Here is a 17,085-nt window from a genome sequence, read left to right as displayed (position 1 = left end):
CATTCCTCCTTTGAGAATACATACATTGTTGTCTGGGCATGTCATTTCCCCTGTGAGAATAAATACATTGTTTTCTGGGCATGTCCACCCGTAAGAATAAATACATTGTTGTCTGGGCATGTCATTCCTCCTTTGAGAATACATACATTGTTGTCTGGGCATGTCATTTCCCCTGTGAGAATAAATACATTGTTGTCTGGGCATGTCCACCTGTAAGAATAAATACATTGTTGTCTGGGCATGTCATTCCTCCTTTGAGAATACATACATTGTTGTCTGGGCATGTCATTTCCCCTGTGAGAATAAATACATTGTTGTCTGGGCATGCTATTCCCGCTGTGAGGATAAACACATTGTTGTCTGGGCATGTCATTCCCCCTGTGAGGATAAACACATTGTTGTCTGGGCATGTCCCCCGTAAGAATAAATACATTAAGGATTAATACATTGTTGTCAGGGCACGTCCTCTCCTGAAAGGATAAATACATTGCTGTCTGGGCATGTCACCTCATGTGATGAAGACAAACTGAACATTCCAGTTGTGATTGAATCAATGCTCTGAATATACATAATCAATGATCAATGATCAATTCAAAGGCATTGATCAGACAGTGATTTTTCTCATTTGTTATCAGTGTTCTTTGCAACTGAGAGACCAAGTAATACGTGGCCACATGAATAATAATAATAATTATAGCAATAATAAGCATAATAGTAATACCAACAATGATATTTTAAGAACATTCATATTGTACGCGCATTTCACCACCAGGGGGCGTTCCCATCTCAAGTCAGTTAATAAGGTTATGATTAATGTTTATAATTGTGCTTGCAAATCCTTACTGTATCATACTCAGCGCTGTTACTAATATTATGGTCACATGTATTTGTGTGTACCTGTGTGTATCTATAATCTACCTGTGTGTGTCTATCATCTACATGTGTGTATCTATAATCTACATGTGTGTATCTATAATCTACCTGTGTGTATCTGTAATCTACACGTGTGTACCTATAATCTACATGTGTGTATCTATAATCTACCTGTGTGTGGCTATCATCTACACGTGTGTACCTATAATCTACATGTGTGTATCTATAATCTACCTGTGTGTATCTGTAATCTACACGTGTGTACCTATAATCTACATGTGTGTATCTATAATCTACCTGTGTGTGTCTATCATCTACATGTGTGTATCTATCATCTACATGTGTGTACCTATAATCTACCTGTATGTATCTATAATCTACCTGTGTGTGTCTATCATCTACATGTGTGTATCTATAATCTACCTGTGTGTACCTATAATCTACCTGTATGTATCTATAATCTACCTGTGTGTATCTATAATCTACCTGTATGTATGTATATATATATATATATATATATATATATATATATATATATATATATATATATATATATATATATATATATATATATATATATATATATATTAGGGATGTCCGATAATGGCTTTTTGCCGATATCCGATATTCCGATATTGTCCAACTCTTTAATTACCGATACCGATATCAACCGATACCGATACTGATATATACAGTTGTGGAATTAACACATTATTATGCCTAATTTGGACAACCAGGTATGGTGAAGATAAGGTCCTTTTTTTTTAAATTAATAAAATAAAATAAGATAAATAAATTAAAAACATTTTTTTGAATAAAAAAGAAAGTAAAACAATATAAAATCAGTTACATAGAAACTAGTAATTAATGAAAATTAGTAAAATTAACTGTTAAAGGTTAGTACTATTAGTGGACCAGCAGCACGCACAATCATGTGTGCTTACGGACTGTATCCCTTGCAGACTGTATTGATATATATTGATATATAATGTAGGAAGCAGAATATTAATAACAGAAGGAAACAACCCTTTTGTGTGAATGAGTGTAAATGGGGGAGGGAGGTTTTTTGGGTTTGTGCACTAATTGTAAGTGTATCTTGTGTTTTTTATGTTGATTTAATAAAAAAAACAAAAAAAACCGATACCGATAATAAAAAAAAACCGATACCGATAATTTCCGATATTACATTTTAAAGCATTTATCGGCCGATAATATCGGCCGGCCGATATTATCGGACATCTCTAATATATATATATATATATATATATATATATATATATATATATATATATATATATATATATATATATATATATATATATATATATATATATATATATATATATATATAGTACATATATACATATATATACTGTATATAGATAGATAGATTGATAGATAGATAGATACAAATGGCATCCAACAATCAGACACTTGCATTCTTTTATTGGTCTGCTTGATGACACTTGAGGCGTCAAACAACATTCCCCCTACAGGTGGCGCTGTGCAGGTCAGTACAGGTTCTTGGAGCTGTGGTCCATGATGGCCATGAGGGCCAACCATGTCTCCTTGGCTGTGGGCACGATCTGGTTGGCGGGCAGTATGAAGCCATAACGTCCAGTGTCCCTCAGCTCGAAGGTGAACGAGTACTTGATGCCTTGGTTGTAGGTCCAGTCGATGGTGCCGCCGCTGGCCTGGTCTGTAGTGACCGTGTGGGGAATATTACAACCTATTGTTACCATCGTTGGTGGAGGTCAAGAAACTAAAATGGTCATTGGTGGAGGTAAAAAGCACTCACAGATGGTGTTGATGATGCTTCCGTATCTGTAGCGAGTGCGGTACAAGGATGCCAGGTCAGTGATGGCCTTCTTGGCTAGATTGTGCTGCAGAAACCCCAAAGGACAGTATGTGTTATAGAATGTTCTGGAAGCACCAGGACAGACAAGACCTGAATGACAGCATTTAAGAACAAGCTGTTACCAGCTCAGCCTGGTCCCTGACGGGGGTCCGGGTGTAGCCGTAAGGGTACAGCAGCATCTGCGAGTACGAGTGGATGGACACAAAGGACTTGATGTTGCCATGAGACTTCACAAAGTCCACGATGGACTTGACTTCCGACTCGGAATGGGCTCTGGATCCACGGTATGTCTCGGAGCAAGGACTACCGCTGGCCCCGGGTCCTACAGTCATGAGAGGAAAAACAAACTTGTTCAGACTCTCCACACAGTTCTCAGATGACACTGATCTTCAGGAAATGAAAGCAGTCAAACATTACCTCCAAAACCAGCATCCCAGTTCCTGTTGGGGTCGACACCGACACAGCTAGAACCAGGATTGGGCTTCCTGGTCTTGCGCCACATGCGGTTCTGGAAACATCACACACATGTTAGGTCTTCTGGTTGGTCTACTTGAAAAGCTTTCAGTGTTGTCGACTCACTCTAGTGTGGGTGTAGTAGTATCCGTCAGGGTTGGTGACCATCTCCAGGAAGATGTCCATCTTGTTGAGGATGGCGGTGAGCGCGGGGTCGCGGCCGTAGTCGGTCACGATCTGAAAATGACGGACACGGCTGTCAGAATGTGAGAATGGAGCTGAGGGCCGACAACATTAGAACCTGAGAGCCTTTAGAGTACCTTCTTGGCGAACCAGGCACCGCTAGCCTGGGTCACCCACTCCCTGGAGTGGATCCCTGTGTCAATCCAGATGGCGGGACGTTTGCTTCCACCGGTACTGAACTAAAAACCGCAAGAAGGTATGCCAGTGTCAGGAAGAAGCAGGTCCAGTAGTTCTTTCATCAACGTTTCCTTACCTTGAGCACGTTGAGGGGACGACGCTCGTAACTCTGACCAATCACCAGCTTGCTGACCAGTGTGGGATTCTCAGCAACCAGCATATCCTGGAAACTGTACAGCTACCACAGCAAGACCCAGGTCAGAAGTCTGAGAGTCCGTTATTTCAAAGACTTAAAGATAGATTAAGTTAGGACTTTGAAGTCGAGATGAAGTTCAGGCTGTCGGTCCAACCTCGCTGATGGTGTGGTATCTGTAGAAGTCGAAGCTGTCTGTGTTTCTGGGCTCGGCTTTACGAGTGGAAGCGTCCATGTCCTCCTGCTCCTCGTCCAGGATCGCCTGCGGACCGACGAGCAAGACAACGATTTCAAAGTCTTTAAGTCGAGCACAAACAATCCGAAATGTGTTTGACATGTCGGCTGCTACGTTCCACCTCAGTCCTGTAGGTGGCAGCAATGCACCTCAAAAGCAAATGAAGTCTGGAACGTACAGACCAGTAAACAAACAAACGACTCACTGATAGGCCACTCCAACATACAATTTCAAACGTGTGACTCGCCATAGAACAGAAACTGCCCTCCTCAAAGTCACCAGACCTCCTCCTCTCTTCAGACTGAGGACTACTCTTCATCTCCATCTTCATCCTCTCTGCCAATCAACATCCTGTCCTACTTTCCTGCCCTCACCTGTCTGACATCTTGTCTCACAGACCATAAACTCTTCATCCTTTTAGGTAACTGCTTGTCCTCTACTAGCCTCCTGTCCCAAGGTGTCCCACAGGGTTCACTGCTTGGTCCTCTCCTCTACATCCTCCCCCTCGGTCAGATGATCCGTCACCATGGTCTCTGATTCCACTGTTAGGCCGATGGTATCCGAGGTTGCATATCCACAAAATTAATCTGACTTCTTTTTCCTTCTCAAACGGTTTTTCTCTGCAGCTGAAACCCTCACTCAGGCTTTCATCACATCAACATCTGGAACTCATCATCGGCGGTCACTCGCACGAGTATGACGATCCTCCTGGTAGGGGTGTATCCCTTTATGGAGGATGCCTGTGTGTGACTTTGTTTAACGTGGGGAGACTGGTGCACAGACAGTCACCACACGATCCTTGACAGAATCGGGTCAGGGTCCAGTGGCATGGAGTCCAAGATGACTGGAGACCCTTTTCTGCTGCAGCCTTCCTCCGCCATCGCAGCCGTTGTGGTAGTTCTTAAATCTACCGTCTTCCGCCTGCTCCGCCGTTGAGGTCTTCACCATATCCCTGGCTAGGGGGCAATCAGGTATTAGGCTTTTGCCAAGGACCACCTGGGGTAAGGGGTTAACCTCCTACTGCCCCAAGACCCCATAGAGGAGCCTCCACTGCCGGATGCCCTTTAACGTCATGCCCAGGACCTCTGGAACTACTTCCTCTTTGGCACCACCACCAATCTCCTCAACAAACATTCTCAACTCAGTCCCGTTCTGACATTGACAACAACAACAACAACAACAACAATGACAACAATGACAACAAGAACAACCTACCTGCAGGTCTTCAATCATGACGGAGAAATGGATGTTGTTGTTGTCCAAGTAACCTTTGACAGACTCCAGATTGTGGCCAGGAACTCTGACATCCACAAAATTGTTCACGTCAATAACCTCCATCCAGAAGTCCAGCTGACAACACACACAAAGGGGGCAAAAAGAGCAGTTTATAGTTGATGATTGTGTTATGTTGTAGTTTAAAGTTGATGTTGATGATTGTGTGATGTTGTAGTTTATAGTTGATGTTGTAGTTTATAGTTAATGTTGATGATTGTGTGATGTTGTAGTTTATAGTTGATGTTGATGATTGTGTGATGTTGTAGTTTTTAGTTGATGTTGTAGTTTATAGTTAATGTTGATGATTGTGTGATGGTGTAGTTTATAGTTGATGTTGATGATTGTGTGATGTTGTAGTTTATAGTTGATGATTGTGTGATGTTGTAGTTTATAGTTGATGTTGATGATTGTGTGATGTTGTAGTTTATAGTTGATGTTGATGATTGTGTGATGTTGTAGTTTATAGTTGATGTTGATGATTGTGTGATGTTGTAGTTTATAGTTGATGTTGATGATTGTGTGATGTTGTAGTTTATAGTTGATGTTGATGATTGTGTGATGTTGTAGTTTATAGTTGATGTTGTAGTTTATAGTTAATGTTGATGATTGTGTGATGTTGTAGTTTATAGTTGATGTTGATGATTGTGTGATGTTGTAGTTTATAGTTGATGTTGTAGTTTATAGTTAATGTTGATGATTGTGTGATGGTGTAGTTTATAGTTGATGTTGATGATTGTGTGATGTTGTAGTTTATAGTTGATGATTGTGTGATGTTGTAGTTTATAGTTGATGTTGATGATTGTGTGATGTTTTAGTTCATTGTTAATGTTGATGATTGTGTAATGTTGTAGTTTATAGTTGATGATTGTGTGATGTTGTAGTGTATAGTTAATGTTGATGATTGTGTGATGTTGTAGTTTATAGTTGATGTTGATAATTGTGTGATGTTGTAGTTTACAGTTAATGTTGATGATTGTGTGGTGTTGTGGTTTATAGTTGATGATTGTGTAGTGTTGTAGTTTATAGTTGATGTTGATGATTATGTGATGCTGTAGTTTATAGTTGATGTTGATGATTGTGTGATGTTGTAGTTTATAGTTGATGTTGATGATTGTGTGATGTTGTAGTTTATAGTTGATGTTGATGATTGTGTGATGTTGTAGTTTATAGTTGATGTTGATGATTGTGTGATGTTGTAGTTTATAGTTGATGATTGTGTGATGTTGTAGTTTATAGTTGATGTTGATGATTGTGTGATGCTATAGTTTATAGTTGATGTTGATGATTGTGTGATGTAGTTTATAGTTGATGTTGATGAGTGTGTGATGTTGTAGTTTATAGTTGATGTTGATGATTGTGTGATGTTGTAGTTTATAGTTAATGATGATGATTGTGTGATGTTGTAGTTTATAGTTAATGTTGATGATTGTGTGATGTTGTAGTTTATAGTTAATGTTGATGATTGTGTGATGTTGTAGTTTATAGTTGATGTTGATGATGATTGTGTGATGCTGTAGTTCATAGTTGATGATGGTTGCGTGATGTTGAAGTTTATGTTGAAGAGTGTGTGATGTTGTAGTTTATAGTTGATATTGATGATTGTGTGATGCAGTATTTTATAGTTGATGTTGATGATTGTGTGATGTTGAAGTTTATAGTTGATGTTGATGATTGTGTGATGTAGTATTTTATAGTTGATGTTGATGATTGTGTGATGTTGTAGTTTATTTTGAAGAGTGTGTGATGTTGTAGTCTATAGTTGATGTTGATTATTGTGTGATGTTGTAGTTTATAGTTGATGATGATTGTGTGATATTGTAGTTTATAGTTGATTGTGATGATTGTGTGATGTTGTAGTTTATGTTGAAGAGTGTGTGATGTAACATCACACAATCATCAACACCAACCATAAACTACAACATCACACACTCATCAACATCAACTATAAACTACAACATTACACACCCTCAACATCAACATCACACACACGCGTCAACATCAACTATAAACTACAACATCACACACTCATCAACATCAACTATAAACTACAACATCACACAATCATCAGCATCAACTATAAACTACAACATTACACACTCAACATCAACATCACACACGCGTCAACATCAACTATACACTACAACATCACACACTCATCAACTATAAACTACAACATCACACACTCATCAACATCAACTATAAACTACTACATCACTGATGTTGGAGTTTATAGTTAATGTTGATGATTGTGTGATGTTGTAGTTTATAGTTGATGTTGTAGTTTATAGTTGATGTTGATGATTGTGTGATGTTGTAGTTTATAGTTGATGTTGTAGTTTATAGTTGATGTTGATCATTGTGTGATGTTGTAGTTTATAGTTGATGTTGTAGTTTATAGTTGATGTTGATGATTGTGTGATGTTGTCCTACTTGAAGTTCCTCCATGTCTCTGAGCTGCGCCAGAAGAGACAACTGGACTTCATCTTCTGCTACGATGCGAAGGACTTGATGTCTTGGAGGAAGAAACACAAGTGATGAAGTGAGTGTGTACATGATGATTATCAATCATGTGATTATGATCATAGTTATTACCACTCACCCTTCAAAGGTGTCCTTGCTGAGCGCATCAGCGAGCAGCACGACCAACAGCAGCAGAACCTTCATCTTGAGAGAAGCTCTCAGTCTGCCCGCAGCCTGCAGGCTCACAGCTTTATGCACCTGCCACTGGGACACGTCACCTCCACCAAGGACCTTGCTGGGAGGCAGCGGCTGCTTCAATTCCCACGTCACACTTATGTGTTCTTTGGAAACAACATCCAGCTTGTGTTGGACCTTCATATTCATACTCAATACACACGTGTACTGTAATATTCATACTCAATACACTCTTGTACTGTAATATTTATACTCAATACACACTTGTACTGTAATATTCATACTCAATACACACTTGTACTGTCACGGTGGGGTTAACTTAAAGAGGTTCGTTCTCCCGGAATGCAGGACGGGCGGCTCCGGACGACAGCGTGAAGGTAGGATTAGATTTATTTAACATTAATCACCAAACTACAAAAATGCAGGCAAAACAACAAAAGGGCAAGCGTGCCTTCCACATAGGAAGCTAAGACTTAGCATAGACTATGACATGGAATAAACAAAACCTCCTTGGCATAAACGGTGTGACGCAAACAACAGAGGCAGGTGAAAATCAGAAGTAACCATGGTGACAAAACAAACAAGGAAGTGCAACCAGGAACTAAAGAAGTCCAAAACTAACCGAACATAACTAAACTAAACATGATCCGGATCATGACAGAGCCCCCCCCCCTTAAAAGACAGATTCCAGATGTCCAAAAACACCAAAACAAAAAAAACAAGGCAGAATCGAGAGTCATGGGAGGGCAGGAGGGGGACATGGCAGTGGGTCGCCAGACCGAGTGTCCCCAAATCCACCGAGGACAAGTCAAGTGGCGGCGGCCGCCGCAGCAGGCGAGGTGGGCGACCCGGGAGCGGCCACTACCGTGGCCGACGGGGAGGTGGGCGCACTTGGCGAGGCGGACGACCAGGGAGCGGCCACATCCGTGGTCGACGGGGAAGTGGGCGCGTCGGTGTCGGCGTCGTGGCAGGCTTGGAAGCAGCGGACGAGGCAGGCGGGGAAGCAGACGGCGAGTCAGGCGTGGACGCAGACGACGAGTCAGGCGTGGACGCAGCAGCAGACGAGTCAGGCGTGGAAACAGCAGATGAAGCAGTCACGGGTGCCGTAGACGAAGCAGGCGGCGGGTCTTGGCATGGCGGGTCTTGGCATGGAGGGTCTTGGCATGGAGGGTCTTGGCATGGAGGGTCTTGGCTTGGAGGTGCTTGGCTGGGTAGGTGCTTGGCGGCGTGGAGCTGCTACGGGCGGCGCATGGCGGCGTGGAGCTGCTACGGGCGGCCCTTGGCGGCGTGGAGCTGCTACGGGCGGCACTTGGCGGCGTGGAGCTGCTACGGGCGGAACTTGGCGGCGTGGAGCTGCTACGGGCGGCACTTGGCGGCGTGGAACAGCTACTGGCGGCACTTGGCGGCGTGGAGCAGCTACGGGCGGCGCTTAGCGGCGTGGTGCAGGTACAGAACCTGCCGTGGAGCTTGACGTGGTGGAGGTGGTGCTAGCCTTGGTGCTAGCCCTGGTGCTAGCTTTGGCGCTGATGCTAGCCTTGGTGCTAGCCATGGTGCAGCTACAGGTGCTAGCCTTGGAGCAGCTAGCCGTGGAGCAGCTAGCCGTGGTGCTATCCGTGGTGCAGCTACAGGTGGTAGCCTTGGAGCAGCTAGCCGTGGAGAAGCTAGCCGTGGTGCTATCCGTGGTGCTAGCCGTGGTGCTGCTACTGGTGCTAGCCTTGGTGCTGGTGGAGATGGCCAAGCCGGGGCGCAGCTGAGCCACCCCACTAGCAGAAGCTCCGGGCCCTAGCCCCCCCCTCAAGGAGCGGATACCAGACGCGCTCCTTGCGGTCTGGAACCGTCTTTAGGGGTGGGTGGAGGGAGGACAGGAAGGGGGTAGACTCCTCCCCTTTAAATTGTCCAAAATGTCTTTTTGTATTCCCCACCTGAGTTTGAGTGGGTGGACAAGAAGAAAATGTCTGTGACGTGGGCGGGACTTGAGTCTTGGAGGGCGAAACAGAATTCAGAAAAAAAAAATCCTGGCCCATGACGTCATCAGCAGGCGGCGCCGTGGTGCTGACTGACAGCCCAATCGATGAACTGCTTGGCGAAATGATGAATCGGATAATCAAACTTCGGCGGCGAGGAATTCTGGTCTGATTGTGGCGTCCTGCTGTCCGGAGGAGGAGTTTGGGGGAACGACGCGTCTTGACGGCGAAACGAAGCCTTTTTGGCTAGCTTCCGTCTTCGCCAGCGCGTCTCCATCTCCTCGTGGTCCGCTGCGAAAGAACTGTAAGCTGGCTTCATTTTGTCACGGCGGGGGTTGACTTAAAGAGGTTCGTTCTCCCGGAATGCAAGACGGGCGGCTCCGGACGACAGCGTGAAGGTGGGATTAGATTTATTTAACATAAATCACCGAACTACAAAAATGCAGGCAAAACAACAAAAGGGCAAACGTGCCTTCCACATAGGAAGCTAAGACTTAGCATAGACTATGACATGGAATAAACAAAACCTCTTTGGCATAAACGGTGTGACGCAAACAACAGAGGCAGGTGAAAATCATAAGTAACCGTAGTGACAAAACAAACAAGGAAGTGCAACCAGGAACTAAAGAAGTCCAAAACTAACCGAACATAACTAAACTAAACATGATCCGGATCATGACAGAACCCCCCCCCCCCCCATCCACCCCCCCCCCTCCCCCACCCCCGTCTTAAAAGACAGATTCCAGATGTCCAAAAACACCAAAACAAAAAAAACAAGGCAGAATCGAGAGTCATGGGAGGGCGGGAGGGGGACATGGCAGTGGGTCGCCAGACCGAGTGTCCCCGAATCCACCGAGGACAAGTCAAGTGGCGGCGGCGTGTGGAACGCCGCCGCAGCAGGCGAGGTGGGCGACCCGGGAGCGGCCCGACGGGGAGGTGGGCGCACTTGGCGAGGCGGACAACCAGGGAGCGGCCACATCCGTGGTCGACGGGGAGGTGGGCGCGTCGGTGTCGGCGTCGTGGCAGCCTTGGAAGCAGCGGACGAGGCAGGCGTGGAAGCAGACGACGAGTCAGGCGTGGACGCAGCCGACGAGTCAGGCGTGGACGCAGCAGCAGACGAGTCAGGCATGGAAACAGCAGACGAAGCAGTCACGGGTGCCGTAGACAAAGCAGGCGGCGGGTCTTGGCATGGCGGGTCTTGGCATGGAGGGTCTTGGCATGGAGGGTCTTGGCTTGGAGGTGCTTGGCTGGGTAGGTGCTTGGCTGGGTAGGTGCTTGGCGGCATGGAGCTGCTACGGGCGGCGCTTGGCGGCGTGGAGCTGCTACGGGCGGCACTTGGCGGCGTGGAGCTGCTACGGGCGGCACTTGGCGGCGTGGAGCTGCTACGGGCGGCACTTGGCGGCGTGGAGCTGCTATGGGCGGCACTTGGTGGCGTGGAGCAGCTACTGGCGGCACTTGGCGGCGTGGAGCAGCTACGGGCGGCGCTTAGCGGCGTGGTGCAGGTACAGAACCTGCCGTGGAGCTTGACGTGGTGGAGGTGGTGCTAGCCTTGGTGCTAGCCCTGGTGCTAGCTTTGGCCGTGGTGCAGCTACAGGTGCTAGCCTTGGAGCAGATAGCCGTGGTGCTATCCGTGGTGCAGCTACAGGTGCTAGCCTTGGAGCAGCTAGCCGTGGAGAAGCTAGCCGTGGTGCTAGCCGTGGTGCTGCTACTGGTGCTAGCCTTGGTGCTGGTGGAGATGGCCAAGCCGGGGGTTGCGGCCGCACTAGGCGCACCTGAGCCACCCCACTAGCAGAAGCTCCGGGCCCTAGCCCCCCCCTCAAGGAGCGGATACCAGACGCGCTCCTTGCGGTCTGGAACCGTCTTTAGGGGTGGGTGGAGGGAGGACAGGAAGGGGGTAGACTCCTCCCCTTTAAATTGTCCAAAATGTCTTTTTGTATTCCCCACCTGAGTTTGAGTGGGTGGACAAAAAGAAAATGTCTGTGACGTGGGCGGGACTTGAGTCTTGGAGGGCGAAACAGAATTCAGAAAAAAAAAATCCTGGCCCATGACGTCATCAGCAGGCGGCGCCGTGATGCATCAGCGTGGGTCTCCAGCTGACTGACAGCCCAATCGATGAACTGCTTGGCGAAATGATGAATCGGATTATCAAACTTCGGCGGCGAGGAATTCTGGTCTGATTGTGGCGTCCTGCTGTCCGGAGGAGGAGTTTGGGGGAACGACGCGTCTTGACGGCGAACTGAAGCCTTTTTGGCCAGCTTCCGTCTTCGCCAGCGCGTCTCCATCTCCTGCGAAAGAACTGTAAGCTGGCTTCATTCTGTCACGGCGGGGGTTGACTTAAAGAGGTTCGTTCTCCCGGAATGCAAGACGGGCGGCTCCGGACGACAGCGTGAAGGTGGGATAAGATTTATTTAACATAAATCACCGAACTACAAAAATGCAGGCAAAACAACAAAAGGGCAAGCGTGCCTTCCACGTAGGAAGCTAAGACTTAGCATAGACTATGGCATGGAATAAACAAAACCTCTTTGGCATAAATGGTGTGACGCAAACAACAGAGGCAGGTGAAAATCATAAGTAACCATAGTGACAAAACAAACAAGGAAGTGCAACCAGGAACTAAAGAAGTCCAAAACTAACAGAACATAACTAAACTAAACATGATCCGGACCACGGATCATGACATGTACTATAATGATTATACTCAATACACACTTTTTCTGTAATATTTATACTCCATACACACTTGTACTGTAATATTTATACTCCATACACACTTGTACTGTAATATTCATACTCAATACACTCTTGTACTGTAATATTCATACTCAATACACACTTATACTGTAATATTTATACTCAATACACACTTTTACTGTAATATTTATACTCAATACAAACTCGTAGTGTAATATGTATAGTCAATACACACTTGTACTGTAATATTTATACTCAATACACACTTACACTGTAATATTTATACTCAATACACACCTGCACTGTAATATTCAATCTCCTACACACTTGTAGCGTAATATTTATACTCAATACACACTTGTACTGTAATATGTAGACTCAATACACACCTGTACTGTAATATTCAATCTCCTACACACTTGTAGCGTAATATTTATACTCAATACACACTTGTACTGTAATATGTAGACTCAATACACACCTGCACTGTAATATTCAATCTCCTACACACTTGTAGCGTAATATTTATACTCAATACACACTTGTACTGTAATATGTAGACTCAATACACACCTGTACTGTAACATGTATGCTCAATACACACTTGTACTGTAATATGTATACTCAATGCACACTTGTATTAGAATATCCATACTCAATACACACCTGTACTGTATTATTCATACTCAATATACACGTATACTGTAATATTCATACTCAATACACACTTGTACTGTAATATTTAAATTAATAAAGTATTTCTGATCCTGATTCTGATACTCAATACACACTTGTACTGTAATATTCATGCTGCACTTTGGCATAAAATATTCATATAAATATACACAAACAATATCACTCATTGCATTATTGCCATCATATTTCTTGTTTACTTGGGAAGGGCTAAAATATATTATATATTTATATATATATATATATATATATATATATATATATATATATATATATATATATATATATATATATATATACATATATATATATATATATATATATATATATATATATATATATATATATATATATATATATATATATATATATATATATATATATATATGTATAATAATAATAATTATTATTATTATTTATGGTGTCAAGAAGTACCAGCCTGGAGCAATGTGTGTGCATTCAAGCAAACAAGGAGGACAAAAGCATGAGAGACGGGCGACCGTTTTAGAGATTGCTCCGACCTTTAGAGAGCTCACTTTACTCCCTCTTCACACAGGTAACTTCTATGTTTCCTCTTTTTTCTCCATGTTTAATTTTATTTCTAATTATGCTGTGGGTCAAATAAAAAAATGGAGCAACAAAAAAATTTAAGATAATGTATCACGTAAAGTAAGCTGGCCTCTCACAAAAGAGGAGGAAGAAGAAATAGAAAAAATGAAAAAAGGAGAAGAAGAAAAAAATCGTGAGTCACATCTTCCTCGTTTGTGACCTCGCTGCTTCAATTTCAGCATAACGGTTGTTGTTTTGTAAAAAAAAAAAAAAAAAGAAGCATATCAATGTGATGGAACATGTGCTAATCCAGCAGTTTTATATATATATATATATATATATATATATATATATATATATATAATATAATATAATATATATATATATATATATATATATATATATATATATATATATATAAGGGAATAAGCGGTAGAAAATGGATGTATATATATATATATATATATATATATATATATATATATATATATATATATATATATATATATAAACCCAAAACCAGTGAAGTTGGCACGTTGTGTAAATGGTAAAGAAAAACAAAATAATATGATTTGCAAATCCTTTTCAATTTATATTCAAATGAATAGACTGCAAAGACAAGATATTTCATGTGCAAACTGGTAAATTTTTTGCAAATATTAGCTCATTTGGAAAATTGTTGAACAGTTTAAGAACATTTCTCAACCAGCTATTGCAAGGAATTTAGGGATTTCACCATCTACGGTCCGTAATATCATCAAAAGGTTCAGAGATTCTGGAGAAATCACTGCACGTAAGCGGCAATGCCCATGACCTTTGATCCCTCAGGCAGTACAGCATCAAAAAGCGACATCAGTGTGTAAAGGATATCACCACATGGGCTCAGGAACACTTCAGAAAACCACTGTCAGTTACTACAGTTTGTCGCCTCATCTGTAAGTGCAAGTTAAAACTCTACTATGCAAAGCGAAAACCATTTATCAACAACACCCAGAAACGCTTTGCTGGGCCCGAGCTCATCTAAGATGGACTGATGCAAAGTGGAAAAGTGTTCTGTGGTCTGACGAGTCCACATTTCAAATTGTTTTTGGAAACTGTGGACGTCGTGTCCTCCGGACCAGAGAGGAAGAGAACCATCCGGATTGTTCTAGGCGTGAGGTTGAAAAGCCAGCATGTGTGATGGTATGGGGGTGTATTAGTGCCCAAGACATGGGTAACTTACACATCTGTGAAGGCACCATTAATGCTGAAAGGTACATACAGGTTTTGGAGCAACATATGTTGCCATACAAGTAACGTCTTTTTCATGGACGCCCCTGCTTATTTCAGCAAGACAATGCCAAGCCACATTCTGCACAGCGTGGCTTAGTAGTAAAAGAGTGCGGGTACTAGACTGGCCTGCCTGTAGTCCAGACCTGTCTCCCATTGAAAATGTGTGGCGCATTATGAAGCCTAAAATAGCACAACGGAGACCCCCGGACTGTTGAACAACTTAAGCTGTACATCAAGCAAGAATGGGAAGGAATTCCACCTGAGAAGCTTCAAAAATGTGTCTCCTCAGTTCCCAAATGTTTAGTGAGTGTTGTTCAAAGGAAAGGCCATGTAACACAGTGGTAAAAATGCCCCTGTGGCAACTTTTTTGCAATGTGTTGCTGCCATTAAATTCTAAGTTAGTGATTATTCGCAAAAAAAAATTTAGTTTCTCAGTTGGAACGTTAAATATCTTGTCTTTGCAGTCTATTTAATTGAATATAAGTTGAAAAGGATTTGCAAATCATTGCATTCTGTTTTTATTTACCATTTACACAGCGTGCCAACTTCACTGGTTATATAGACATACATAAATGTATATATACATATATATATATTATTTTGATGACACACTCGTAAATATGTGTATAAATATATAAATACATACAGCACATAAATATGTGTTTACTGCCTGCAATATTTGAATATTACACATTCATTTCCTCTCATGACTTATGTAATAACACTCATATCATCGCGACTCAGTTTAGAGAGACACCTGATAAAAAGCACACCTGCTGGGGTCTCACACACACACACACACACACACACACACACACACACACACACACACACACACACACACACACACACACACACACACACACACACACACACACACACACACACACACACACACACACACACACACACACACACACACACACACACACACACACCTGTGTCTACCTGCTGGCTGCCAAGATGTCCTCGTGTCATCCTAGTGAGTGTGAGACAACATTCTGACAAGTCACTTCCTTTATTTCAACATTTTCTTTCCACTCACACCATATAAGTACTACATGCACCATAGAAGTACTACATGCACCATAGAAGTACTACATGCACCATAGAAGTACTACATGCACCATATAAGTACTCCATGCACCATAGAAGTACTACAAGCACCATATAAGTACTACATGCACCATAGAAGTACTCCATGCACCATAGAAGTACTCCATGCACCATAGAAGTACTACAAGCACCATATAAGTACTACATGCACCATAGAAGTACTCCATGCATCATAGAAGTACTCCATGCACCATAGAAGTACTACATGCACCATAGAAGTACTCCATGCACCATAGAAGTACTACATGCACCATAGAAGTACTCCATGCACCATAGAAGTACTCCATGCACCATAGAAGTACTACAAGCACCATAGAAGTACTCCATGCACCATAGAAGTACTACAAGCACCATAGAAGTACTACATGCACCATAGAAGTACTCCATGCATAGAAGTACTACATGCACCATAGAAGTACTCCATGCACCATAGAAGTACTACAAGCACCATAGAAGTACTACAAGCACCATAGAAGTACTACATGCACCATAGAAGTACTCCATGCATAGAAGTACTACAAGCACCATAGAAGTACTACATGCACCATAGAAGTACTCCATGCATAGAAGTACTACATGCACCATAGAAGTACTCCATGCACCATAGAAGTACTACAAGCACCATAGAAGTACTACAAGCACCATAGAAGTACTACATGCACCATAGAAGTACTCCATGCATAGAAGTACTACAAGCACCATAGAAGTACTACATGCACCATAGAAGTACTCCATGCATAGAAGTACTACATGCACCATAGAAGTTCTCCATGCACCACATAAGTACTACAAGTACTGCATACTTGTAGTATTTTACAAATACTACAAGTATTTGTGAAACATTTCAAATGTAATGTCTGCAGATTGTTTAAATAAATTGACTGCATGTGAATGT

At 42.8% G+C, this 17,085-nt stretch overlaps 1 protein-coding gene across 1 annotated transcript; it reads right to left on the bottom strand.

Annotated features, from left to right (window-relative positions):
• Positions 1–2,304: 2,304 nt before the first annotated feature.
• cpa5 (carboxypeptidase A5) lies at positions 2,305–7,999 on the bottom strand. The gene is made up of 11 exons (XM_062040724.1): positions 7,847–7,999; positions 7,678–7,759; positions 5,188–5,322; positions 3,895–3,999; positions 3,681–3,782; positions 3,505–3,606; positions 3,311–3,421; positions 3,149–3,239; positions 2,854–3,053; positions 2,672–2,756; positions 2,305–2,572 (listed from the first exon to the last, which is right to left on the bottom strand). The coding sequence occupies exons 1-11, from the start codon at positions 7,909–7,911 to the stop codon at positions 2,385–2,387; spliced, it is 1,266 nt and encodes a 421-aa protein (XP_061896708.1). The 5' UTR covers positions 7,912–7,999; the 3' UTR covers positions 2,305–2,384.
• Between the last annotated feature and the right edge of the window lie 9,086 nt (positions 8,000–17,085).

Source organism: Entelurus aequoreus, linkage group LG03, assembly GCF_033978785.1.
Source record: "Entelurus aequoreus isolate RoL-2023_Sb linkage group LG03, RoL_Eaeq_v1.1, whole genome shotgun sequence".
In the NCBI taxonomy this organism is placed as follows: Eukaryota; Metazoa; Chordata; class Actinopteri; order Syngnathiformes; family Syngnathidae; genus Entelurus; species Entelurus aequoreus.
The sequence above is the reverse complement of the archived record's forward strand: the minus strand, read 5'-3'. Positions and strand labels throughout refer to the sequence as shown.

Bases quoted from the DNA above. Each gene is read 5' to 3' on its own strand.
- cpa5 (XM_062040724.1), bottom strand. From the start codon at position 7,911: ATGAAGGTTCTGCTGCTGTTGGTCGTGCTGCTCGCTGATGCGCTCAGC. The intron at 3,607-3,680 runs GTAAGGAAACGT...TGCGGTTTTTAG, and splicing joins GTCCCCTCAACGTGCTCAAG to TTCAGTACCGGTGGAAGCAA. The intron at 3,240-3,310 runs GTGAGTCGACAA...TGATGTTTCCAG, and splicing joins ACTACTACACCCACACTAGA to AACCGCATGTGGCGCAAGAC.